Source organism: Squalius cephalus (genome assembly GCF_949319135.1).
Source record: "Squalius cephalus genome assembly, chromosome: 4".
In the NCBI taxonomy this organism is placed as follows: Eukaryota; Metazoa; Chordata; class Actinopteri; order Cypriniformes; family Leuciscidae; genus Squalius; species Squalius cephalus.
Window position 1 is genome coordinate 39,800,082 of NC_137125.1, and position 26,243 is coordinate 39,826,324.

The 26,243-nt window shown below is 38.0% G+C and overlaps 2 protein-coding genes across 2 annotated transcripts in view; both read right to left on the bottom strand.

Moving 5' to 3' along the window:
* The window catches only part of nav3 (neuron navigator 3), a 309,331-nt gene extending 290,504 nt beyond the window's left edge, over window positions 1–18,827 (bottom strand). Inside the window, exon 1 of the mRNA XM_079868451.1 lies at window positions 18,501–18,827. The gene's annotated coding sequence lies outside the window, so the exon portion shown is untranslated. The remainder of the gene's footprint in view (window positions 1–18,500) is intronic.
* Window positions 18,828–20,524: 1,697 nt separating this feature from the next.
* LOC307157774 (fish-egg lectin-like) lies at window positions 20,525–22,134 on the bottom strand. Its single transcript, XM_079869697.1, has 6 exons — window positions 22,056–22,134; window positions 21,858–21,919; window positions 21,534–21,761; window positions 21,196–21,416; window positions 20,970–21,097; window positions 20,525–20,854 (listed from the first exon to the last, which is right to left on the bottom strand). The coding sequence occupies exons 2-6, from the start codon at window positions 21,913–21,915 to the stop codon at window positions 20,713–20,715; spliced, it is 777 nt and encodes a 258-aa protein (XP_079725823.1). The 5' UTR covers window positions 21,916–21,919; window positions 22,056–22,134; the 3' UTR covers window positions 20,525–20,712.
* Between the last annotated feature and the right edge of the window lie 4,109 nt (window positions 22,135–26,243).

Sequence of the window (26,243 nt, forward strand, 5' to 3'; positions counted from 1 at the left end):
AAAGGATCTGAGCAGGTTCATTCCATGAATAAAGTACTAAAGCAAACAAAGAGAAACTCATATCGGACCGGGGCTTCATCCTGCCCAACTTATCTGGCAAAACAAATGTCTTGTCGATACTTGAACCATCTCAGTTCCATCAAATGAATTAATGGACAGTGTCCTTGACAGGAGTATCTATCTTGACTAGACCCTCTGCTGGACATGTCGATGTTTCAGATAGGTCTCAAAGCACCTATTAAAAAAGATGAAACACAATGGCCAATCTAACTTGGTAGGGTTGATGCGAGAGAGTCATCCAGTGAGCATTGTATTGATCCAGAACGGTGAAGAGTCTATGGAGGGTTAACCTTTCATTTTATCCTCCTTGGACAAGATTAGGAATAAGCCCTGACCTGGTCTGATGGAAAACACTTTGGCCAATTCGCCTGGAGGGGTGTTATAAAAGGATGCCAAGTGTAGGGGGGGGGGGGGGGGGGGGGGGGGGCAAACAGGGTTGACATGTGACATGTAAAAGCTTTCTCTCACCTGCTTCAACTATTCCCAGATGTGAACATGCAAAAATCCAATTAGCACGCTATTTTTGCAATGGCAGACATGTTGACACTGTTTTCCGCTTGACTTGGGTCAAAAGGAAAGTTGTGTGTAAAAACTGGGTGTGAGGTCAGTTCCTTAATTTTTTTGTGCCACATTTTGTGTGGCCATACGCATCTTACCATGTATGGATGTATGCATTGGGGTTATACATCTAGACAAATAGACAGGGGGAAATTTCTGTCCTAGCCGCAAACAATCGATTCTCACTGAGACCACCAATTATGGAATTTCTTTTGGGTCCTCAGTCAATATCCTACTGTAAGATGGCCAATGGGTGTGAAGGCTGGAATTGCAGGACAGATAAAGCTGCCTGCACATGCTGATATAGATTGCTGTTGAGTAAGCTTGGTTAAAGATTTGGCAAAATTAATTAATGATTAGCAACACTGGAATGCATAATTTCAGGATATTGAAGTTACCTAATGTAAAAAAGCATTAGGTTACATGCAAAGAGACCCTTGACCTGCCAACAATTATGATACTAAGATATTTGGCCTAAAAATTGTCTACTAAATTGGACTACTCACTGAGAGCCATTTATGACCGCGCTGCAGATGGTATATTGACAGTGTATGGTCTATTGTGAACCTGAATCATACCAGAAATACTGATGCTGACTTACCAAGTACAAGCTACCAAGCTGAACATCGCCATTCAATAAGATGCATAAATATGAATTATCCTCTTGCGGTGCATTTTGCTGAGTTTAACCATCCTATTACTTCATTATGTTAAATAGGAATCGAGAGAATACTCTCACCAAGAAGAGGTGGTGATTTGGATATTTTGGATACATAAATTAAAAACTTTGGTACCACATGGTTTAAATTTTGATTCGTTTTTTGTGATTGGATGACCTAATTTGGTGTATATATATATGAGATTTAAACTTTTTTGTTCGTTTGAGATTGTGTTTGTAAATGTTGAGATTTAATTGCTGTTGTTTTTGTAGGGTTAGGCTCATATAGATATTTTTTTCTTAGAGACTTTTGTTAGAGTGTATAATTGTTAATTATTACTGTTCTCCATCTTGTAAGAAATTATACCTTGACAAAGGCTACTTCTTGTGCCGAAACGTTAGTAATAAATGTGCTTAAGAGAGAGTGAAGTTATTTTTCCATTTTACTTGCACCTCATAAGGTGTGTGTTTGCTTTGCTGTTCTTTTGAGGACATACCAAGATAAACACATGACTCCATGACATCCCTTCACAGAAGGAGCCAATAATCTGTAGCACTGAAAAGGTACAACAAAAACAACATAATTCTAAATTGTGCTGTTTAAATGATTAGTACTTTTCTGCAACAATCAAACAGTGCAAATATAAAAATGTATTGTTTATTTACAGTAATCCAATCTCTATTGTGTTTGCAAGGCAGATGCATTGACCTTACTTTAAGAACCAAGAGCTGATCTCCTTCAAATCCACAAACAAACAATTGATTCACGGAGTGGAAACCTAAAATAGGACATGACATTACCTTTCCCTGTCTATTTCTTTTCACTTTCTCCTAACTCACTCTCTCTCTCTCTACATAACATACTAGGGCTGAACGATTAATTGCATTTGCGATAAAATCACGATATGATGAAATGCGATTTTTTTAACCGCAAAGCTGCGATTATAGTCTGGTCACGTGACACGCGAGAGTAAACCAGTCTGTATTGCAGATGAAGCATCAACTTGGCACGCTACGCATATAGGCCTGGCTACAGGAAATAACAGTTTATGTTTAATTTATGTGATATTGTGTTATAGATTCTCTCCAACGATTCTGTATCGATTAAGATAATTTCAAATTTATGTCTGTCTGAGCTTAGTTTTAAACACAGATATGTGATGACGCGTGTGCTTTATAAACAACTGTATGCTTGCTTCTAATTCCTCTGTCTCACTCACACACACACACACACACACACACGACACCACTCGAACCTTACGAGAAATAATCTTTAATAAAGTTCAGAAAAGTTGAAGCGAATTACAAGGACATTCGCGGGCTTCATTGCACAAGATATGAGATACGCGCGGTCTCGCCCGCCGGTATTTTACTTACAAATGTTCTATACGAAGGCATCATATGTCTTGGAATGCAGTTGGCTTATATATTAAAAATATGAAAATCACCGACAGAAGCTGCTTTCAATTTCAAATACTCGCACGCGCTTTGCGAAGAGCGTTTGAGTATGCGGCTGTGAGCGACTCCGTGCTACGTGGTTAACTTAAATGTATCGTTACTTGCATTTCAAAATGCTTTTATGACGCGAAATTAATGTGACACAGTCAGTTATATCTTAAGTTATTAAACAGACAGGACAAACCACATCTTATAATTTCAAAAGAGATGAACACGTTCAGACAGCCTACTCTTAAATACTGAAAGCACTCTTTGTTTATTGCTTGTAATATTTTTCTGCCCTCTTTGTTATTTGTTTTGAAGCTATATTAGTTCAAATCATTAACATGTAATTGTATTAATTTAGTTTTTTAATGTGTAATTATTATAAGTAGGCCTACTTATAATTATGTAATTAAATATTTGAAGTTTTGTTAATAAGATCAATTAAAGAAAACATTTTGATCTGCTCATGAGGTGCCTAAAGATTCCCTTCCCTATTTTACAATGATTTATTGCTTGTTTTTGTTGAATAATAGAAAAGATAAAGAGCTTAAAAAATAATCGCATATTAAATCGCAATATTGGTAAAACTAAATCGCAATTAGATTATTTTCCAAAATTGTTCAGCCCTATAACATACACAAACATACAAACATAAATCACAAAACTCATATTGTTTCATGCTGGCTAATCACAAACCTAATGTTGTTTCAAGTTGCTAAGCATAAAAATGTGTTAGAAATAGTGGCCACAGACCTAGCAGTATGTTTACTACACACAATGTGTATATTGCAAGAATAATTATTATTATATTGTCTTGAGTGAATAGGAAATTAAATGGTGTGGATTTGATAAAGACAGTCAAAATGTTGATTGTCATTGGTAGCATGTAAATAAGTAGCATTAAAAGAGGGGGTTCATGAGTCAGAGAAACATATATCACCTGCATTTACCCACAATCATCTCAACCACTGGCCTTGGAGGCACCAATATGTGACACATTCAACATGATATGGGTGCAACCAGGGAGAGCTATTGATTCCCTGGGAAAATAATGTTCCAGAACCTAATCTCTGAGCCTTGCACTCTCCTAGTGCTTTCCCCTGTTCAATCAAACCTGAAATCCCAGCAAAGCACCAACCTGGGAAGAGCGATTTCTTTATTGGCAGATCTGAAATTCTTTCTCCACCCCCCTATACAATCAGGAGACACCTGATGTGACATATGACACTCACCAGAGCTCACCCCCAGTCATCACCTCTGCGTGTTGCACTTGGCAGTAATTTGCCCATCCATCTATGCCACGGTGTCACTGCATAAATCAGTGGCTACAGTAGATTGGCAGTAGACATCAGCGCGCCATCTATGTTGTCGCCATGGCAATCAGCCTAGACCCTCAGCACTACCCCATCCCCCAACTGGATACTCCTCATTGTGATTTATTGCAAGATGCATGTTGTATCCCACTTCCTTATTCACACTGTAAGGTCAGGCAGAGGTGTTTGACCCCTAGGTCCAATTGAAGGGTGTTTGGAATCACTTCACCCAATACTAAAGTGATTAAAGTGTGCAAAAATGAATTTGATTGTGTAGTGCTGTCCTTTCAACCATGACCTTTGTCTAGGCTGACAGACTGCATTCAGTTTGAAGCCATCGACTCTTGGAGTAACTCAAAAAGGTCTCACCAATTTCATCCTGACATTTATTGCAGCAAGGTGCAGCTTTCGAGATTGGCTTAATGGTTCGGGTAATAAAGGCCAAAGCTTTTTCAAAAGAGTTTCATTATAAGCTCTGCTGTAGTCAGGGACAAAAACAGAGATTTGGTTGGTGAACCAATAGGTTAAAGGTGAGGACTTTTGTGTGTTTGGGTAATAGATGGTTTTCATCTATTTCAACAGGCAAGAAAGAAAAAAAACATTGTGAATTGTCCCATAGTAAAATCAGGATCCTCAATATGCCATGTCACTCCCTGGCAGCTCAGCTCAAATCTTGCCTATATGGTTGACTGGGTTTTTTTAATGAATTGTGAGCAACAGGGCCTGTTCAATGCAGCGATCCCCAAAAAATCTAAACCAAGATAAACTAGCGCTGCAAATTCAGGGAGCACAGTAAAAAAAAAAAAATTTACAAAAGGAGGGGGGAGGGGAGACAAATAATGGCTTGGGAAAGAAATTACAGGAGAAAGCATGAGGCATTGTTAGATAGATTCACTTCTATAATCATAAACAATTGTTCTAATTCAAAATCCAAAAGGCATCATACTGAACAAAAAGAAAATTGTATCATTAAGGACAAAAGCCCAGGAGAGGCCGAAGACACTGAATGTATGTCAGATCCACAAATAGGAATCAGAAGTCGCCAGAGGCAGCTATTGGTGAGTCATGTCTGGTGTTGCGGAAGATGGGGGTACATCAAAAAGTAAACCCCCTCCGATGCTCGTTTACAGCTTGTTTTTACACTCATGGGACTTTGCTCTCCATTGACATGTTGGGCAGAAGTGCATCATGCTGAACTGACTATTCATGCCGATCTCTCATGGGTAAATACAACCCTATACATCTGGATATGGCTCTGAATTAGAAGTGTGGGATGAGACAGTGGAGGTAAGAATCATTGTAGAGTAAACCGAGAGAAAAAGAGACATGACATGCAAATCCGGCATGGTGTGTGGTAGGACAAATTGCTGGCCTTTTATCAGAGGATCTTGTGTCTGTTCTTTGCAACCACAGATAATCTATATGAAACCTCAAAAGAAATAACCGAGACACATTACACAGTGTCTATACAGCTAACATGGCTCAGACGAGGGGGAATGAAAACTTCCCCTGAAAGCATTAAAAAAACATTGGAACCACCATGTCTGATGTTTGACGGGCATAATTTATGCAACACTCCAAGTAAACCGTCTAATCAGAGAAGACAGATTCTATTAGGGATGGGCATTTTTCAAAAATATTGCATTCGAATATTCTGGCTCATAAAAATAGAATATTCGAATATTCGTTTATTTAAATGACGTCTCATTGTGGTGATGATATTATAACTAAGATTAATTTATTAATTTGATCAAAAGTAATTCCATTCCATTTTCCAAAAAGATCATTTAGTAAGATAATTTTCATCATTTTCAACTAGTAATTCCAAACTTCGCGAGGCAGATGACGACATTATGTGATCAAATACAAACAACGCGCCACAACGCCACCCAGTGCAATTAATTATAACTGTGAGTTAGTGCTTGGGATTTATCATGGATTCACTGCATTTATGACCAGCAAAGAAACATAGTAAAATCTGAATAGTATTTTATTTTTTGAATAATAATTACAGATTGAATATTCAAAAATTCGAATATTCGTGCACACCCCTAGATTCTATGTGTCTGTTGTAATATCCGTGCATTCTTTTTTTTCTCCAACAACATCAGGTTCTTTCGGCTAGGTGTCACCGGGGAGACATTAACCAAATATTATTGTTGTTCAGGCATCAAAGAGTCTGAACTGCCAGAACACAAGGCCTGATGGGAAGCGGCGGGCATAAGGGAGGGGAAACCATGAACCACATGGATTTCGGAGAGCCGCAAGAACACCAGCAGTGATTAACTGACGTCTGGTGGTGAAAATCCCTTAAAGAGGTATTTAGAGCAGCTGGACGCAGCTAATGGAAGACGCGATACGCAATGCAGCTTAAGGTATCCTTACCTCCTATGTGCTTGCGTGCAAAGACTACTAACATGCTGAGCCTGATTGCAATGTGTCTGACAATGGGCCAGGCGGCATGAACAACCATTCAAAAAAGACACATGAAATAAGATTGGCTAACATTTGGAATATAATAATTTGCTCCCTTTTTAAGAGTTACATTTTCGATTGGATTGACCATGACCCACATCAGGAATTTCAATGTAACTCTGAAATAAACGTAATAATTTCTAAAACAATGCAGAGATAGGCTACGTCGCCTATTTTACTTTTTTTAATAACAGTTCATATTAAATTTACTCTCCATGCTGTTAAATAATTAGAAGAGTAGCAGTGAAATTAATCCAATCAATGCGTTGCTTTCGAAATCCCTTTATATAACCTTGCCAAAAGATTCCCTGAGTAGCTCTGAACATTAGAGAGAAAATACAGGCTCTCTCTGCAGTGAAATTCAACACACCTCTCACCCTACTACGGCTGGGACACTTTAGATGTTTTGTTTCATGTTATCTGTGGTGCTCTGTGAGCATCTCTCTGGGGGGGCACCTTGATACCATTGGCCTACATTCCCCATGACAGAATCAAAGGCGTTCAGACCTAAACTTTGAAGCGAGGGCTGTGTGCGAGTTTATTCGTGCTGGGGTGAATCAGCGAGGGCCTTCTTTTTTAGGGGCTTGAGGTGGATGAAAGCATCACAGACTATGATGATCTATGAAGACACTCTTAAAGGAGCGGTGACGTATCTACCTGTGCAATGCAACCGGATGATTCAAGGAGACACCACTGAATAAGGGAGGATGAGCCAGTCTGTAGGTGATGTAATTGACTGGAACGAATATGACATCAGGAGCAACACATTCACAGAGCCTCTCAAGGTCTTACATCAGAGACCGGCAAATCATATATTACGGTTACGGAATGATGACAAGACCAAAGCGAATCTACAGGCTTATGCCCCGTAGTCAGGTCATCCTTGGGGAGTCGTTGTAATGCAATAGGCTGCAGATGTTGTATAAAAGAAAACCAGAGGATAGAGATGACATGGGGAGGAGATAAATGGAAGCACACCAGAAGATAATAACACACCATGTGGCTTTGGCTTTACTGACGTCCCTTTTTCCGAGTCCTGACATGGGACTGTTTTTATGCCACTTTGAGGCAGCTGTAACAGGATTGATGGTCAAAGAAAATGTTATTCATTGGAAACTCACATAAAGGCATGACCACTTCCCATTTTGATAACTTTACAGAAGATTACTCTTTAAACAGAGTGAGAAAACATATGGCTTGAGGTCTAAAGAACACATGTGCATTATTGACAGATAAGTGCTCAATTTTAAATATCTGGCTTATTTTTATATTTTTTTTCATTTAAACTTGATGTTACCACATTTAGGTTACCTGACACAATTTCTTAACAGTATAATAGTATTTGAGAAATGTGTAATAACTTTTGTAGGGATGATACAACATGCAATAAATTATTCAATTTTAGTTCAAAGACATCTACTGAAATCATGCACAAAAATGTTCAGTTCGCAGTAAGCTTAATACACAAGAACTATTTGATCCCTGTAGCTGCTATTAATATTTAAACTTAAATAACATAATTTCCTCCCAATAACACAGTTTGAGGTCAAATCCATTATATCCTGCCATATGAGCTGACACATTAACATGGATGGGTGGGTGGGTGGATGGATGGATGGATGGATGGATGGAAAACGCATTCTCAGTTTAATTCACAAACAATGCTGTGCACGCAAAGAAGAGGTGCTGAAATGTTAATAAAGCCCATGCATTATAAATCTGTTTGAACATCTGATAGCTTCATGTTGCAGCTTTGTGTCATCATTGTTGATCATCAATATTTGTGTATCGTTCACTGCAGCAGGTGTCTTCTAGAGAGAGCTCAGCCTTTGATTTGGCACTTCATATTTTCTCTTACGAGTCTACAGTAGCACATTAGCAGCTATAAGCTCAATGAACACATACAGAACATTTACTGCTATTTTACACACTTACAGAAGCACAAGCTACTCTAATGCTCTCAAACCCCAGGGCAAGAACAACCGCCCATTTTCCAGTACTGAGAGAGGATGAGTCCATGGAAATGAGGCGAATTACTCATGTTCCCTATCAATGTACCACAATGGCCTGAAACCTACGCATAAACACACATCCAAATGACAACAGGCGCCTTGCAGCCACCATTAAACGCATCCTATCCCAGATTGGGCCTGCCACTACTCCGCCAACAGCAACTGTGGCTGGGCAAACATGACAGAGGTCGGGACAAATTGCTTGGCTGTTTTTCAATCCCAGATGAAGGCTATGGATCACTCACACACACTCTCAGGGAGTGAAAACAGGTCGAGGGAAAGAGTGACAGGCAGCAGAAAAGTATTTTCCGAGCCATCGCTGCCTTCCCGCAGCAGGCAAATTGGGCACAGGAAAACTCTGCCATTCCCGGAACAACCTAATCAGAGAAGTGTTAGAAGATGCATGACTTAAGCATCTTCCTGTTTTGGGCAGCATTTCCAGGTTTACAAACCTGATACCAACCTTCTAATTGTAAACCATGATCTAAATCATTCCCACTGTGACATGCAACACGTACAGATGAATTTTGTTGATACTGATTTCATTTGATTGGTAACAGCCCTATTGTGTCTTATTTTTATAATTGAATTTGATTAAATTTATGAAATTGACACAAAAGATGATGCATGCATATAATTAGATTTAAGTAAAATGGCTTTATAAAGGTAAAAATGCCCATTTTAGGTAAAAATCAATTGAAACATATTGGAAAAAATAATTTCTGTCACTGCTGTGAACTGACCACCACACAGAGTATGAAGAATATCAAAAACTTCAGGAGTCTGCTGTCCACTGACTAGAAAGAAACTTAAGTTTTAAGTTTTAAAATGTTTAAAACAAAGCAATGCTATGATGTGCAATGAATATTTAGATATTTAAGATTTCTAGGTCACTAATCAAATATGCAAATTTGTGACATTCATCATGTAACTTTCAGATGTCAGATGTTTCCACTGAAGCACAAAATTATCATTTGATTTTACACAAATTTGTGTAGTTTATTCAGCATGAGTGCAGCTGCCATTACAGCCAAAGTGGTACAAACCAATAGCTAACAAATTGTCAAATTGTGTATTCACTCAGATTGTTATGCTGATTGATATATGCAATGTAAAGGTGCAAAAAAAATAAATAAAAGCCAAAAGATGTTTACTAGAAGTCTCAGACTTTTGAACCTCACTGAATATTTCTAGCTGTATCCACCTTTTTCCTAAGCAAACGATAAGCACCACCATGATTGATTCTAAAGTCCATTTACATATGTATATGCTGTCCTTTTCCGTTTTCCATATAGGAACTCATTGTTAAATTGGAGTAAAAGGAGTAGGGCAATTCCACGCAAAAAAGTCACATCCATAACGGCAACTAAATACCATGGCATTGTGTTGGTGTTATGGATGTGACAGTTTTGCGCGGAATTGCCCAGTAACTGAATTAATTAACTTTTTGAACATAACTAAAAAATTTAAATGAGCGCAGGGATGTGCTGTTGCTGGCTGCCACAACAACAGCAATAAACTGAAGAAATTTCTGGAAAGTACGTGTTTTGAGCACCAGCATTTCTGAAAAGAAAGACATGCCAAAGACAAGAGCAAAAAAGCATTGCCTGCAGCACTTAAGTTGTAATACTTCCCATAAAATGCACTCTTTATCAATTTGAGGGCAAATTTTTTGCCCTGACATGAAATTTCCAATCATGTGAATCCTAGAGCTGCTCAATTCTTCTTTTTTTTATGAAAGAAGAGAGATCACGATTCAATCACGATTATTACCAGATAACTAAACAGAAATTATATGTAATTTACTAGAGGTTCTGACAAAATGTTAATTGCTGCAGTCTATTTAAAAAAAAAATGATTCATTTCAATAACTTTTTTTAGAATCAGTTTAAATGAATGATTGAATGACTCATAAATAATTCACTTCATTACTGGATGAATCAGCATTTTGAACAAACCTTTTGAATGGACAATTCAATGACAAATACGTTTTTTTTGGTCACCACCTACTGGTGTAACAATGTAACTGATCAATCTTTATTTGAAGCATCAAGTTAATTTGAAAAGGTGATTTGCTCTATTTTGATCACTACCGTAGACATCAGTATCCAAACTATAAACTTTTATCCCAGTACTTCTGGGATGATACAGTGTACTTAAAAAGACTGTTTGTGAAGCTGTTTCATTCCTATTCAACATCTCTCTCTGGCTCAGCGGCACCACCAATGCAGATCTGAATGTTCACTGCAATTATATTTTTCAAAGGTTTAAATACATCATAGCTGAATCACTATCATTTAGGAATAAGATCGCATGGGTGTTTGAATCGAGATCGCAATCTTTTAATGATCAATCGTGCAGCTATAGTGAATCCTATTAAAATGACATTCTCTCAAATATGACAGCTTCTGACAGGACAACATCCCTGAAACCACACATAGACACAAACACACTGTAGACCACCCTGACAGAGATTCACCCACTCAAACCTCATTGTATCATTAGGGAATAACCCAGAGGTCACCATAAAAGTGAAAGCATTAACCCTGGTAAAGTCTGGGCTTGCTCAAAGGTTGACCTTTATCCAACTGTCATGTGTTCCAAGAGCTTTAGGTCTGCGACAGGATGTTTCCCTACCTCCTTCTCTTCGATAAATTCACACTCTCACCTTTTTCCCCCACCTCCTGCAATAATCCGCACGCCTGCCATGCTGGCATAAATAAATGCCCTCTCATGAATTCTGCATGCCTGCAGCTCACAGAAAACTAATGACATTCATTACACCACACTTGGTTTGTCAGGCTGCGTGTGTGCAAGTGTGTAGGAGGATGATGTAAAATGTTTTCAGATTCACATCGAATTGAGTGTTAAATACTAAAAGGAGGCAAGTGATATTTTGCACCGCTAAGTGAACCATGAAGCCAATGAGCTGACCGTTCGTGCTTGTTCCAGTCTGCTCTCTCCATCCAGTGGGTGAATCTCCTGTGTTTCACACAAAGGGGGGGGGGGGGGGGGGGGGGAGTAAAAAACACATAGCCATGTCAGTCCCCAACCATGGCAGGAGGAACTACAGGGCAGAAGATCAGACTGACTGCAAGAACGAGCATTGCATGAGCTGGGATGCCCAGAAAATGAGAGGGAATGATAAAGAGATGAAAGAAAGGCAAAAGATAAGAGCGGAACTTCCCGAAACAGGGGAGGTCCTCCATTATTGTTTATTAGTGTAATTGGCCAATTAATGCTCCAGCAAGTTGTAGCTTTGAGGCTTCTGAAGGGTTGGCATGCAACGATATTGGCAGAGACCCACTAAGATGGAAAAAGAGAGAGAGATGTTGCTGTGCGTGATCACAGCGTCTTCGTCTGTTGTGGTTTGTGCAAACTTTCCCTTGTGTTTTGAAAGCAAATCGTTTGTAATTACTTTATGGCAGATACATCGATTCTGTGTGTTTACAGCAGACACCAGAGTTTGTCTACTTCTTTGGTGGACAAATAGACCTGAGAACAAGTTTTTAAACAAGCTTCACAAAGTTTAGACAAGCACGAGCAAGAAACTAGTGCAGGTGAAAAGAAGTATTTTCACTGAATCTAGAACACAAGTTTGTGGTCAGTGAGATTTTTTCAATGTTTTTGAAATAAGCGTCTTATGCTCACCAAGGATGTATTTATTTGATCAGAAATACAGTACAACTATAATATTGTGAAATATTATTACCATTAAAAATAGCTGTTTTCATTCTTTGATGAAAAGAAAGCATTTATTTTTTTTAAATATATATTTTAAAAAAAAGTCTTCATTGTAATTTTAATGCTTCCTTCCTAAATACACAGTTGACTTACTGTCTCCACAGAGATTCTGAGTTGCACATCCAATGGACACTTTACTATGAAGCCACAGAAGAGAAGTTAAGTGACAGTGAAGCAACACAACTGATGTTGTAGACAATGACAACATGACAAATGTAATATGTCCCAATTACATTTATACACACATTCGACTTAGAACACACTTTTATAATAGTTTTGACGTCTGTTCCTCAGCAAATGTTGTATGCGATTTCAGACGAAGCCTTTGTAATTATTTTGTATTTGCTGGTATGGTAATAATTTCTAAAATGAATAATATGGGCATTGTTAAAAGCTTGATATCTTCAATTTACCTTTGACTTGCAAATTGCTCCCCAGAGCTTTACTAATTAAGGTGAGTTTTCTATGAAGATTTTTCTAGGGAGAGATGATTTGCCCTGCCGTGAGTTTGATTAAGAAGGCCTTGGTGTTAATGTTGTTAACGTATTTAAACTATTAACATTAATGACAAGCAAATGGGCACTTTGTCATTCAAATCATTTGATCCATTTAAAACCACACAATGGCATGGCGCATCTCTTTAATTTACTATGAAAACCTCACACTACGCTCCATTGATACAGCATTACTGAATATGATGGATAATGACTCATTTTCCAAACTCTTTTCTGAACATAGGCCTGTTTTCTCAATTATCTTGTTTAATAAACCAATAAACTGCGGGTTACCCTGTATTCAACATAAGCAGAAAATAATATAGTTGTGATATTAAAAACATTAAGATGGTAGACAGAAACAAATCAAATGAGCAAATGTAGACAGAGAGATCAGGAGGGAGTCGGAGGGGAGCAGATGCTCTTTTTGGCCTGCTGGGATAATCCTCTGCTAAAATCCATTCACTGATTTATGTTTGATAAAAAAAAAACCACAAATTCAACTGCCATCGCCACTGAATGCAGGATAATTTGAAACGAATTACATTTATCCCTTTGAACAAATGATCCAAAACCCTCTTTGAGGAATCTAACTTCACTGCTGCTATGACAACAACACAAAAGCTAGTTAAAAATGCATTGCTATCATGGTTTTAAGACTGAAAAAGTATGAGTCTCATTGTAAATAGAGTATTTAACCCACCAAGTAAATGAACCCAGTGACAGAGAAACCCACAAAACAGCCATTACACAAAACATGCCTCTTTCGCATGCAGAATTTTATGATACAATGGATGCCACAACGATTGTTAGGGAAGGAAAGAAATTATTTTTCTCCAGCATTTCTTGGACTCCGTCCGCACCAATTCCTATTCACTCACACACACACAAGCAGAAATAACAATCAGTGCGGGTCCCTAGACTCAGCACTGTGAGGTGGAAAAAGCCCAAGTCTAATTCTCTCTTAATAGCACACAAAGAAAAACACATACGAGGAACAATCTTGGTGCCACAAACACACACACGCTCAAACTGACACCTAAATGGAGTAGATTGGATTCTGGCTGCACCTCTACGATAAAGAAAGACAGGCTGATTGTCTATGTTATTTGGCATTTTGGTTAATTAAAGCCTTTCAGCGTCAAAGCTAACAGGACAGCGAGCTCTAATTGAAATGAAACTGGATGTAGAAGCTCTTTGATGATAAACATAAAAACCTCAGGAACTTATGGCTGACATATTTAAAAAAAAGTGAATGAAGGGGCATTGGGAGTCATTGGGAGTCATTGGGAGTCAGCGCTGTAGATTGACAGGCAAGACCTCTTTTACAGTTGTTTGAAGACAATATCTGTGGTGAGTCTATTAAAAAAAAAAAGTATAATATTTGAAAATGATGTCTAACTATTATCTCTCCATTCCCATTGTGTCTGCTTCAGCAGTAGCCTAATGAGTCCATTAAAACATGAAGAAATCTTATGATTTTCCTGCTAACAGAAATGAAGGAGTGTTCAGGGATCCGACTGGAGCATCTTTCAATTGTGCTTCCCAGTCTTTTTGCTGCGACTTTGCATTCAGATGGGAGTAGAGAATGAGAGTAAATGGCATTGTAGTTTAACATTCAGCTCTATGTGCTGTCTCAACTGTAGCACTCTGTTCTTAGTCTGCTCTGGTGTCCTTTGCTTTCCACACTCATGACCTGCTGGAATTTATGAGCGCTACACCTGCAGTAAGGAAAGCAAATATGGACTATATTGTGGTTTTTCACAGTTGCCAAGTCCACTTACATATATATACATATATACAGTATATATATATATATATATATATATATATATATATATATATATATATATATATATATATATATATATATATATATATATATATTCCTAAATGTACATTAAACCTTTGACAAAATCATAACGAAACATCAAATCTGTATTGCCACTGACCCAGAGAGAGCAGTTATCATAAGAAACAGCTTCACAAACAGTTTGTTCAACCACACAGTATCGTTATTTCTGTGTTACAAATATTTAAATTATCACAGAAGTACTGATAAATGTTTATAGTTTAGATATAAACACTGAACTCTATGGCAGCATCAAAATAGAGCAAATCACCTTCTGAAAGTAACTTGGCCCTTCAAATAAATAACGATTGTTTAAATTACATTGTTACGCCAGTAAGTTGCGACAAGTACCTGTTAAAAATATATTTGTCAATCAATCAGTCAAAAGATTCATTTAAACTTAAATTTAGTTCACAAAGTATTTGTGAGTCATTTATTCAAACCAAATTAAAAAAAAAAAATGTATTCAAATTAATTTATCATTTTAAATAGACTTCAGCAATTAACATTTTGTCAGAACCTCTGGTAAATTACATCTTATTTTGTTTAGTTGCCTGCTCAGAATCGTGGGAGAATTGTGGTGTCTGTTAGAAACAAAAAAAATGTGATTCACAATGTATCCAGAATCGTGCAGCTCTAATATATATATATTACAACGCCACATGACAACAGGGCGGATGTGCAGTAGAATGTCCAAATATTCATATACACATTCATACATATAACAATTTTTAACTGTCAAAAACCAAGTTGTCCATCAAATTTCAAAAGGAACCATATATATATATATATAGAATGAGAATGAGAGTATATATATATATATATATATATATATATATATATATATATATATACTCAAGTTTAAAACGTGTTCAAAAGGTTAAATGGCATGAGTCAATAGGTGTAATATTCCAAGCACATTCCAAGTCTCCAGAAATCCCTGGATGTCTAAAAACCACAGTAACAACCCAAAATACTGCAGTTGTAAAGATGGATTGAGACTGCAGAGCAGAGATAAAAAGAAAGGAAGTGGTTATCGACATCTTTTTTTCCATTATTTCCTCTATTTCTTCCATTCAGAGACAGTGTTGGCTGCAGTAACAGACAAGTGCAGGAAAGAATGCCTATTTGTCATGACAACCTAATTCACAGGCATTTGAGAGTCGCTTCACAAGCCATCAGTGTCAGAACATGCTCTGCCTTTAAAGGCACACTATGCAGTTTCCGTTTTTCCCAAAACAGTGACCCCTAGAGTCGCTGTGGAATACTTGTATTTAACGTTACTGTTGTAACCACTCATGCAGAGCCATCTCTGCACTCTTCCTACCACACTTTCTTCGTTTTCTTTGTCAACTCTGCCATGATTCACGTAGAAACGCATGCTAGTGTCTTCCATAGAGGCTGCTTCATGTGTTGTTGATGTATGTGACGTCGAGCCGTAAAGCAAGTCATGATTCTCGCGAGAATTGGTGGGGCGCCACCTCTCAAACTTGCATTGCTGGTTAAAAATCACACCCATGTGTGGATATACCAACTTCACTACTACGAAGTAGCCTGGCTAACGTCAGACCTCGTCTCATTGAGACGTGGTCTGGGAACCACATGTTCATTTTCTCGTATTTGAGGCGTGGTATACGAATACCCAGAGCCGTTTATTGGGTGCTACGAATGTCTATCAAATGCGCCTGTACGTAGCTCATAGCCAATCGTTTCAATTATACCAGATGACGTATGTAGAGCGACAGAAATTCGACGAGGAAGAAGACGAAATAAACTTGCGTTCTAAACTACTTAGAACACTATCTAAGGCTGCATCGAAAGGCAACTTCGCGTCTGCTGCCATGTTGGATCCATAGATATAAACAAACTGCTTCAGTGTGTCGCATAGACGTCGTCATCGTCTTGCTGCTCCCTCCCCGTTCTGTGATTGGTTCCCTTTTTGAGGGGAAAATCTGGTCCATGGTGTCCAGGCTGCTTAGCAGCGTGAATAAAATCGCGCTGCGCACAAGGCAGAATGGGAAAACCCAGGCTAACTACGAAGTGTGGATGTGATGTAAGTCACATGACAACGCCAACATAGCAGATGTGCAGTCCATTTACACATTCAAACATTTAACACATACTTTTTAACTGTCAAAAACCAAGTTGTCCATCAAATTTCAAAAGGAACCATATAAAGGTGAATAAGTTCTCTCATTATTCATTAAATGCAGTAAATATTCACATATACACAAATTCGCAACTATGTTACGTAACTTAAGCCAATTGGCTATTTAAAAAGCCCCACCACAAAATCATCACTGGTAGAGAAATGATGCAGTTTACCTTTAAAATGAGTGCTTTAAGCTGAGGGAAAACATGTAAAATGGAATAAAGAATGGCCGCAGGAAACGAGAATGAGAAAAAGGAGCTAGGGTATCTGCAGATGGAGATGGGAGGAGAAAGGCTGGAGGAGATTGAGGGATGATCTGTGAGCAGAGAAGAGGAGAGAAGCAGTCCTTCAGGGTCCACTGCGCCGCTAGTGAAAGTGGCCACCGGTTCAAATTAGAAACCATGTGGTGACAAGTGTGAGAAAATCTCATTAACTCTCCATCCGCCCAGAGAACTGATTCATCTGTCTTTACATGGTTCCTTTCGGCAAGCCCGGGTTACAGCGATTCTCCCGTGTGACATTCAGCACTTGAGTTCGTTTACTGTAGTGCAGGATACAGGACGCTTTGGCAAGAGGAACTGGATTGGGACCAAACATGTGTGTGAATAACATAATCATGCAGCGCGACATCAAATGTCTTGTCTTTCATGACCGTGAAATCAGGAGACGATTAAGAAATGAGCAAAAGGCAATTAGTTGAAATGCGTGTAATTCAACAGCATTCACTGCATGGATGGTATCTGTCGAAAATAAGCCCCTTAATCGTAATCCATTCGTAGACTACAGATAGGATGACACGGATCCCTCATTATAAAGCCCAGGGCTTTTTAATGGCAGCCAAAACTATCAAACGTGCCACACGCATGCAGGATTTGTTCACACTTTACAGTGTTCATTTGCATTGCTTTGTAATTGTTTAGGTGACATGACATGTCAAGCAATGTGTTGTGATATACTCCTATTTCAAAGCAGCCTACCTATAATTCTTGCATTGTTACATGAAGGTTTCGGCGACTTTACAACTGAGAGACTAATTTGAATATTTTACTGTGAGAAATGTATGTATCATATTGCAGGAGTACTTCAGTGAACCAAAAGCATACAATTATTCTTGGTACAAAATGTTTGATGTTGAATACATAATTCATACATGTATTTACACTGCAATTTTTTTTATTATTATCCCACAGAAGCACTTAAGTGAACTGAAATCATAAAAGTATGCATTTAACTAAGTGTTCGCATAAAATCTTACATGCAGTGAATGCTTGGTGTTGAAAAACACTACTTTTGCATGTGCATTATATAGCATGTAGGAAGCATTTGTAATGCAAAGTGTTGCTCAAGGGTTTGTACTGATTTGTTCATCGCAAGAGAAAAGCGTGTGTCGAGTCCTAAATGATCGTTTCTTGCTTGTATTTGATATTAGCACATAAGATCAGCTCTAATTTTTTTCTGCATGTTCCGCTGACTGGAGCATCAGAGCATGTTGTGTTGCATCCTTCATGCTTGTGAGAAACAACCACCAACACTTTATCAACAGTCAGAGAGCAATTGAACAAAACAAAAAAAAACAATGTGAGTTCCATAAAAGCAAGTCTATTCCACCTTCTATTTTATTGATGACGGCTCGTGCACTGGCAACAGTTGAAATGCGACATACACGTTTAAGTATTCATTTACTTCAGTGCACTTTATTTATAAGATAAGTTTATAGGATAAAAGGGAGCATTACGTACCTTTCCAGTGATTTACAATCTCTCCGCAAGTCTGCGAGTCCCGTTATTTCGCATCGTCACCTTTTAGACAGGCAGCGAATTCCACAAAAGCCGCCTCACCTGCTTCACCAACAGCTCTATAGGCAACGGAGGATGAATTAAAAACGGAGATGCTGTACAGGTCAGATGCTGCGAATGGTCAGTGACTCTCTCCGGCAGGTGTTTTAGTCCGTGAAGAGAAATGAGAGTGTGGCTGTCCCTCTCGCGGACCTGTCAGCGCGAGCCACCCGCTCTCACGAGCCAAACCCCGGAGAAACAAACGCGCCTCGCCGCTGTAACTTTTCCCGTAACCACCGCGCGGCGCTGTTGTCTCCATAAAAAACGAGGGTTTAGGTGAACTCTTTCTGCGTTGTCACATCTCGAGACATCTTTCACTTGATTTGTTGTTTACTAACGGACGCCATATGTCAAATATATAATATACAGTCAGCCATAGCCTATCTATCCATGTTGTTCAATAAAAAGTAGGCTACGGAATAATATTTACGGGTAAAATAAAGAGTTAAGCTGCTTTTGGTGCCACAGAATCTTCAAGTGACTTTCCACAATCGTTAAGTGGCTCACGGGGGTCTTAAAACCGTCTGCCAAAAGACTTGTTTATGATGCATCCACACATGTCTGAAGGTCCCCGCGCAAAACTGACGTCATCGCAGCACTTCCGCTGCACATTTATTGTACTGTATATTTTTTTTACTTTTTTTGTTTGTTTGTTTTATTTGTCTTAATGTTGTTTATTTATATTAAAAAACAAAAACACTATCCCTCCAACGCTGGCTTTCAAATGTAGCCTATTAGCATTATGACCCTACACTGTGAAATCACCCGCTGCGAGTTCTCAGATAAATTTAGCAAATTTAAGTAGCCTATAAAATGTTTGTAATTTACCCTTTTCATATTGAATTTAAACCTCCAAACACTCAAGTTTGATTATGTTACTTTTGTTAAATACATTCTCATTGTGTGAGAACACTTCATAAAAGTCTTCATCTTCAGCCTACTAAAATCTAAACTTTTTTGTATAGAGGGCACACCACTTTTGCCTAATAAATGTAACACTGTTAAGATGAGTAATATGGTGCTCTATCGTTGTTGTCTGAATTATGTTTTCACAAATGCATATGCATTACAACAATTTTTTGAAATAGCCTACCTTTCTACCTTGCTAGAAATTGCTTTTCCCAGAGTTTGATCTGTGTGAGACCACATTCAGTCTGATATAAGTCCATAAGATGTTATATTGTGTGGCACCACAAGGCTGTGCCGTTCTCCTGTTTAATTCATCCAGCCAGCATTTCTGCATTACCATGATGATTTGGTTGCTGTGTACTACAAGTCTGAGAATAAAACCCACACAGGAATACAAAAATATGCCATGAAACTTTATTCATACAGATCCCACACTAATTTCAACTGATCCAAATGAACCCTGTGTCACTTCCAAAACTCCACATCATTAGCAAACACATGCACAGTTTGTGACACAGGCTTTTATAATGAGAAGCCTCGTGACTGAGCTCTAATTAGAGCCTCTGCAAACACATACACATTTTTTTTTTCAGAGTACTTTAGCAACTTCCCACCTTCACCATGTGTGCATTTCTAGTAGCCTTTATGTGATTGATTGCCTGCAACCATCTCTGTCATATCCACCTGCATCACTCATCATCCAATCATAAAGCAACAGGTTTCATTGATACCCAATGGGCACAAAGAGTTTAAGATTGCTTGATTGACGTTTTTTAAGACTTAAATATTGAACATAAATACTAAATAAAATATGTCAGTAATGCACATCCAGAGGTTAATCCACATAAAAATGTAGTCCCTCAAAAGGACTAAAATTTTAAGTGTATTGTTGCAAAGAGTTTTAATTATTTCTGACAAACTGATGCATTTCTCCATGATTCATGACAATCATTTAAAAAAAATACATTTTCAGTTGATTATGAAGAAAAGGTGAGCATGAAGCAGTCCAACTCTTGTGTAGTTTCATTTAAACTTTATTGACATATAGCAATGCAAAACAAAACTCTATACATCAAACTTCAATGAGCATAAAAACAAAACTCAACTTTCATTGGTTAAACAGAAAAAACAAAAACAAACAAAACAAGCTTTATTTTCAGATTTCTACGTTTAATGATCGTGTTCCTCTGAGATGCATGATGGACATTCAAGTACATCTTCTGATAGATCCATCAATACAGATGACCCACAGCCTCCCCACATCGTAGGTCACATGTCTGTGGCCAAAGGGACAGGCGGCAATCTTCTGCCATGATGTGCCAGCGGGATTTGATGGAGAGACCCCGAGTCTAAAACAGATAAGAATGAGAGGTTTCTAATAACAAAAAATTATTATTAAATTTTACTGTTGTTCAGTTTTAGAAGGTTTCTTAAAACACGCTTTCAGTGCTATTTTCAGCTCACCTTTGCAACAAAGACCCCTGAGAGTCGACACCATAGACGCTGCCATCAGTTGCTACTTCGACCATTGACAAAGATCCATTAACAATCTCCGAAAAAGCTGACCCACCACAGGAAGAACCCGTCACATTCTGAACAACACAAGATGCAAACAACTCACTTGTCTGATACTGTGTACTTAGGATTTTTCTTTTTGTTCAAGCCTTTCCACTCTGAATTTTACTCTTACCCTTTTGAGGAAGACATTATCTGTGAAGTTCACCCCCCAACAGCTGTACGGGCCACAGCTGTAGTACTTCAGCCTTCCTCCTGTGAGTGGTGTCCAAGCAGCATTTGCAGGTGGCCCATTGCTGTTAGTATCCTTGTTAATGCAGAAGACGTCGTCTATTGGATTAACACCTGCAACAATCTCACTTCCAGCATCAACCTGCTTTAAACCTCCTGATATTCCTTAAAATAAAGAGATAAAAGGGAAAAGTCAGACAAAATGTGGACAGATAAGATAATCTGCATTCAGCATTTTGAGGCTAATTTTTTTTTCTTTTCTTCTTCTTCTTTTTTTTTCACCTGGAATCGGCCTGAAGATTCCGCTCTGAAACTTGAAGACGATGTTTGTTGGACTCACTCCGAACTGTCCAGCCGGTCCAATAGTAATGTGCTTCAGTGATGCATTTATTTTTGTAAATCTGTTTCCCAAAAATAGGAAAACTTCACTGTCATTGTTGACTCCACCCACTGAGCCTAATCCAGCATCAATCTGCTTCAGGGTACCAGGAATCACTTCACACTCTAAAGCTATGGAAATATTTGGGTTGGATTCATTTGAATTATTCTGCAATTGTTAGTATCATGATATGATTCTGAATCCCCAAACACACATTCATCGTTTACCTCGAGTATAAAGAATCTGGCAGCTGAAGAGTAGCAGGATGCACTGACAAGCTTTCATTGTGCTGCAACACAGAGTATTTGTCTCGTCATATACATAAACAGAAATCAAATGTCCATGATGTTAAGTCTTCTTAAATTCTACACAACATAAACGAACAAATAAACCAGCATAATTATTTTGTTTGAAACAAAACCAACCTTTTCTTGATCTTAGACTTGTCAGCTGGTTTCAGCAGTCCTCTTCTCACAACCACAATGTATGGAGATGTTGGTGAATGACTGCTAGGTTTGTTTTTATAGCTGTAGTTTGTTTCCTGATCAGGGAAGGGAAACCCCTGCTGTACAGAATTATGCAGTGGATCAAGATCTTCTGCTGGGCGGAGAAGAATTTGGGCAGAACTCTTATGTCACTGGTTCTTATGAACTTAGAATGTTCATTGACTGAATAGTTTTTGTCTCCACACATGCACACATTTGTCCTCGTGCCACTGTCACATTGATGCAATTGGAATTTTTTATGTGTTTGGTAAGAACATGTGATGCTTAAAACCTGGTACAAGGTTGTTTATTATAAATTGAATGTAAACCTCAATTAAAACCCAACAAGAAAATAAAAACCTCGCCTTCTGCGGTAAAGTCATTCTGAAGTAATGTAATGCAATTTAACAAGGATTGCAATGTAATTACATAACTGAATTCATAAAGCATCAGAAAAGGTTTCAGTTTTGCAGTGTATGGTGTTGCATTGTCATGACAACGAAGTTATAAATTTTATTAAAACATGTAGAGCAGGAGCGCTTCCCGGATTCACTTATCCTAGTAGAGGTGCTCTTTGGAAAGGGTAGAGTAGATTTTATATCAAAGAAAAACTCCAAGGCACTCTCCTGGAATGTTAAAAATGCCTTTATTTTATGGCATAGTCAAAAAAGACTTTTAAAATGACTCCAACGCGTTTCAGCACACTGGCCTTCGTCAGGGAATCAAACTGATTTGATTCCCTGACGAAGGCCAGTGTGCTGAAATGCGTTGGAGTCATTTTAAAAGTCTTTTTTGACTATGCCATAAAATAAAGGCATTTTTAACATTCCAGGAGAGTGCCTTGGAGTTTTTCTTTGTTATAAATGTTATTATAACATTACACTTTACAATATTTAATTGGTTAACATTACTTCAGTTAACATGAACTAAGAATGAACAATACTTCTACAGCATTTATTAATATTTCTTAATCTTAAAACATTTACTAATGCATTATTAAAATCAAAAGTTAGATTTGATAACATTAGTTAATGCACTGTAAACTAACATGAACAAACAATGAACAATTGTATTTTTACTAACTAATTTTAACAAAGATAAACAAATACTGTAACAAATGTATTTCTCATTGTTAGTTCATGTTAGTTAATACATTAACTAATGTTAACAAATGAGACCTTATTGTAAAGTGTTAAAGTAAACATTCAAGTAAAAAATGTTCACACTAAAATCTTGTTAACACCTATTGCTTACATCTTGTGGCTGTACTATTAAAATAAATGTTTACGGCTTGGCCCTTTTTTATTTTCATTGTAAATCCCTAATGATAACCCATGTTTTTGCTTTATTTTTTTATTTCTATTTAAAGAAAAATAGAGACAAGTAGGACAAGGAGGATCTCAACCACCCAGCATCCACACCTGACTCAGCTCATGACCCAGAGCCCATCCAGTCGCACGCCACTCCCATCACGGACTATGAGCCAAAGCCCACCGCAGACCCAGATTGTGAGCCCAAATTTATCAGGGAGTCTGACCATAGCAAGAGCTGGCAACAACTTCCATCCCAGAGGGTGTTTTAGTTGAGTTTGAGGAAAGGATAGGAGCCCCTTCCACACCCCCGTCACATATGAGATGGGTCCCCTATAAATGTTTATTGAATGATCAGGATAATGCAATGTTTCAAGACCTACAGTCCCCGCTGATCTCATCCAGTTTCTGGTCTCCTTCGTCACCACGGGTCCTGCTCAGCTGCAAGTCTCCTTCATCGCCACTTGTCCCACCCAGCACCAAGTCTGTTTCATTGACCAAGTCTCCTTCATTGCTAATGGCCCTGCCTAGCCTCCCACTCCCTCCTTCTTTATCGACTCCAGACAGATCCTCGGCCCGTCTCCGGATCCTCTGGCTCCACCTTGGACCTCCGAGCCCATTATTCCATCTCGGCCCGTCGACTGGTCAGCTCCACCATGGTTCCGTGCCATCCTGCCATCCTTCCGGCTCCACCGGGCTCCCTTGTCCCTTCGCCTCCGCCTTGGTCATTCGCGACTCTGCCTCTGCCGCGAACATCCGGGCCTTTGGCTGAGCCTCATCCCTCCACTCATTCGGTTTCATCAGGGTTCTCCTTTCCTCTGCCTCCCCTTCAGTCCTCACTTCACCAGCAACATGATCATTTTAAGTTAAATGTATGAATTAGCTTACTAAAATATTTCAAGTTAAGAGAAATAAAAATGTATTAGTACAAAATAAAAATCTGCCAGTTCTTCTTGCTTAAACTGAATTTCTTAACTTACACTTTATGTAACTGATTACCTCAGATTTAAGAAAGTGAAAGCATACAAAAGTGAAAGTAATTATTTCATTACATAACTATTATGAAAAATGAAACAGGTTAAGAAGATTCTTAAGAAACAATTACAGAGAAAAACATTTCCTTATGTTTTTAAATAACACTAACAATGATTCTGATATGCTCTTTTCAGCTTTGATTTTTCCAGTACACACTCTCTCTCTCTCTCTCTCTCTCTCTCTCTCTCTCTCTCTCTCTCTCTCTCTCTCTCTCTCTCTGTGTGTGTGTGTGTGTGTGTGTGTGTGTGTGTGTGTGTGTGTGTGTGTGTTTTAAGGAAATCAATTATTTTATTCAGCAGGCATTAAACTGATCAAAAGTGACACTTTTACATTGTAATATGCATAGTTTCAAGAAAAATATTAAGCACCACAAATGTTTTCAAAATTCATAATAAGAAAAATCAGCATATCAGAATGATTTCAGAAGGATCATGTGAAGACTGGAGTAATGGCTGCTGGAAAAAAAAAAATCAGTCTTTCCATCACAAGAATAAATTACATTTCACCAAATTAAAATAGAAAAAGTACTTTTAAATTGTAATATTTCACTTTACTGCTGATTTACTTTTTTTAAATCAAATTTTATACCACATTTTCCCCCCATTTCTCTCATCTTATGGTTTGCTATTTCATATAAGATTGAATCAGTGACGCATAAAAAAATATATGTCAACTTTTATTGTTCTTTAGTTCTAATCGGTTTTTAGATATTTACTGTATCCAAGTTACTTAAGAATATGATTTTTAATGTACATTCATTCATGTATAGCATTTGCGCACCACAGATTAAAGATATGTTTTCCATAATCAATGTTTTGCAACATGTCAGCAAAATAAACAGCGGGAGAATCGTCAGCTTCCAAACTTCCAACAAACTGTTCTAAAGTGTCTGCCACCTCAACAGCCATTGCCTGGCTCACTCTACACAAAACAATATGAAAACGTGCAGCATGTGAATTAAATACGTGAAAGAAATAAGAAAGAAATGAAATTACACAACTAAATACATAATCATAAAGCCATGGGCATTGCTTCTTTAACACCCAAACAAGTTCAGTGGCATTTTTGTGTCAAGTGGCTCTTCTAAAATCATGTGTACATGCACTGTACATAAACAAAAAGTATCTGTCAACAGTTTTATCAAGATTGATCACCTGGACCAAACCCTTATCTGTAAAGGGTTTGTATGATGACAGAACTGCTTATCTGTTGTTACTTCACAGATGAAAGCATGGTTGAAAGCATTGATGGTTTCATTATCATACGGTGAATGAATGGCAAGGTGGCAGAATTGATGGGTATAGTCCAAGAGATTGAGGCCTCTCCTGGCCAACGTAGCAAACTCTGCTGCTAAGTTCATTTTAACAGTCAGTTGTTCTTTCACGTAATGAAAGTCCCAAAGATGAAGACTAAGTTCCAATATGAAGATATTTAATGAGAACATCAAGACAGCGTAGTCCTACATGGGTAACAGGGTGTACCAAACACAAACAGCAACCAACAAAGAACTGAGAAACCAAAGGAACTTAAGTACTAATGCAAACATAATAATTGACGATGTACAGCTGAACTGAAATAACTAATCATATCTAGCCATAGCAACTAAAGAGTGTCAGGAAAACTAAACAAAGGAAAACAGGAACCAATGAATACAAACTAAAAGTCCATGAAAACACAGTACCGTGACACATACAGGTATAAGTTCCTTTTTGCTTGATTATTAAATTTCTTAATTAAAGTTTATACATGCTAGTTTCCATGACAGAGTTCAAGATCAATCTTT

Coding starts and splice junctions, on each gene's coding strand:
- LOC307157774 (XM_079869697.1), bottom strand. CDS start 21,915: ATGAAAGCTTGTCAGTGCATCCTGCTACTCTTCAGCTGCCAGATTCTT. Junction 21,417..21,533: donor AATCTTCAGGCCGATTCCAG/GTGAAAAAAAAA, acceptor CTTTATTTTAAG/GAATATCAGGAGGTTTAAAG. Junction 21,098..21,195: donor ATAATGTCTTCCTCAAAAGG/GTAAGAGTAAAA, acceptor TGTGTTGTTCAG/AATGTGACGGGTTCTTCCTG.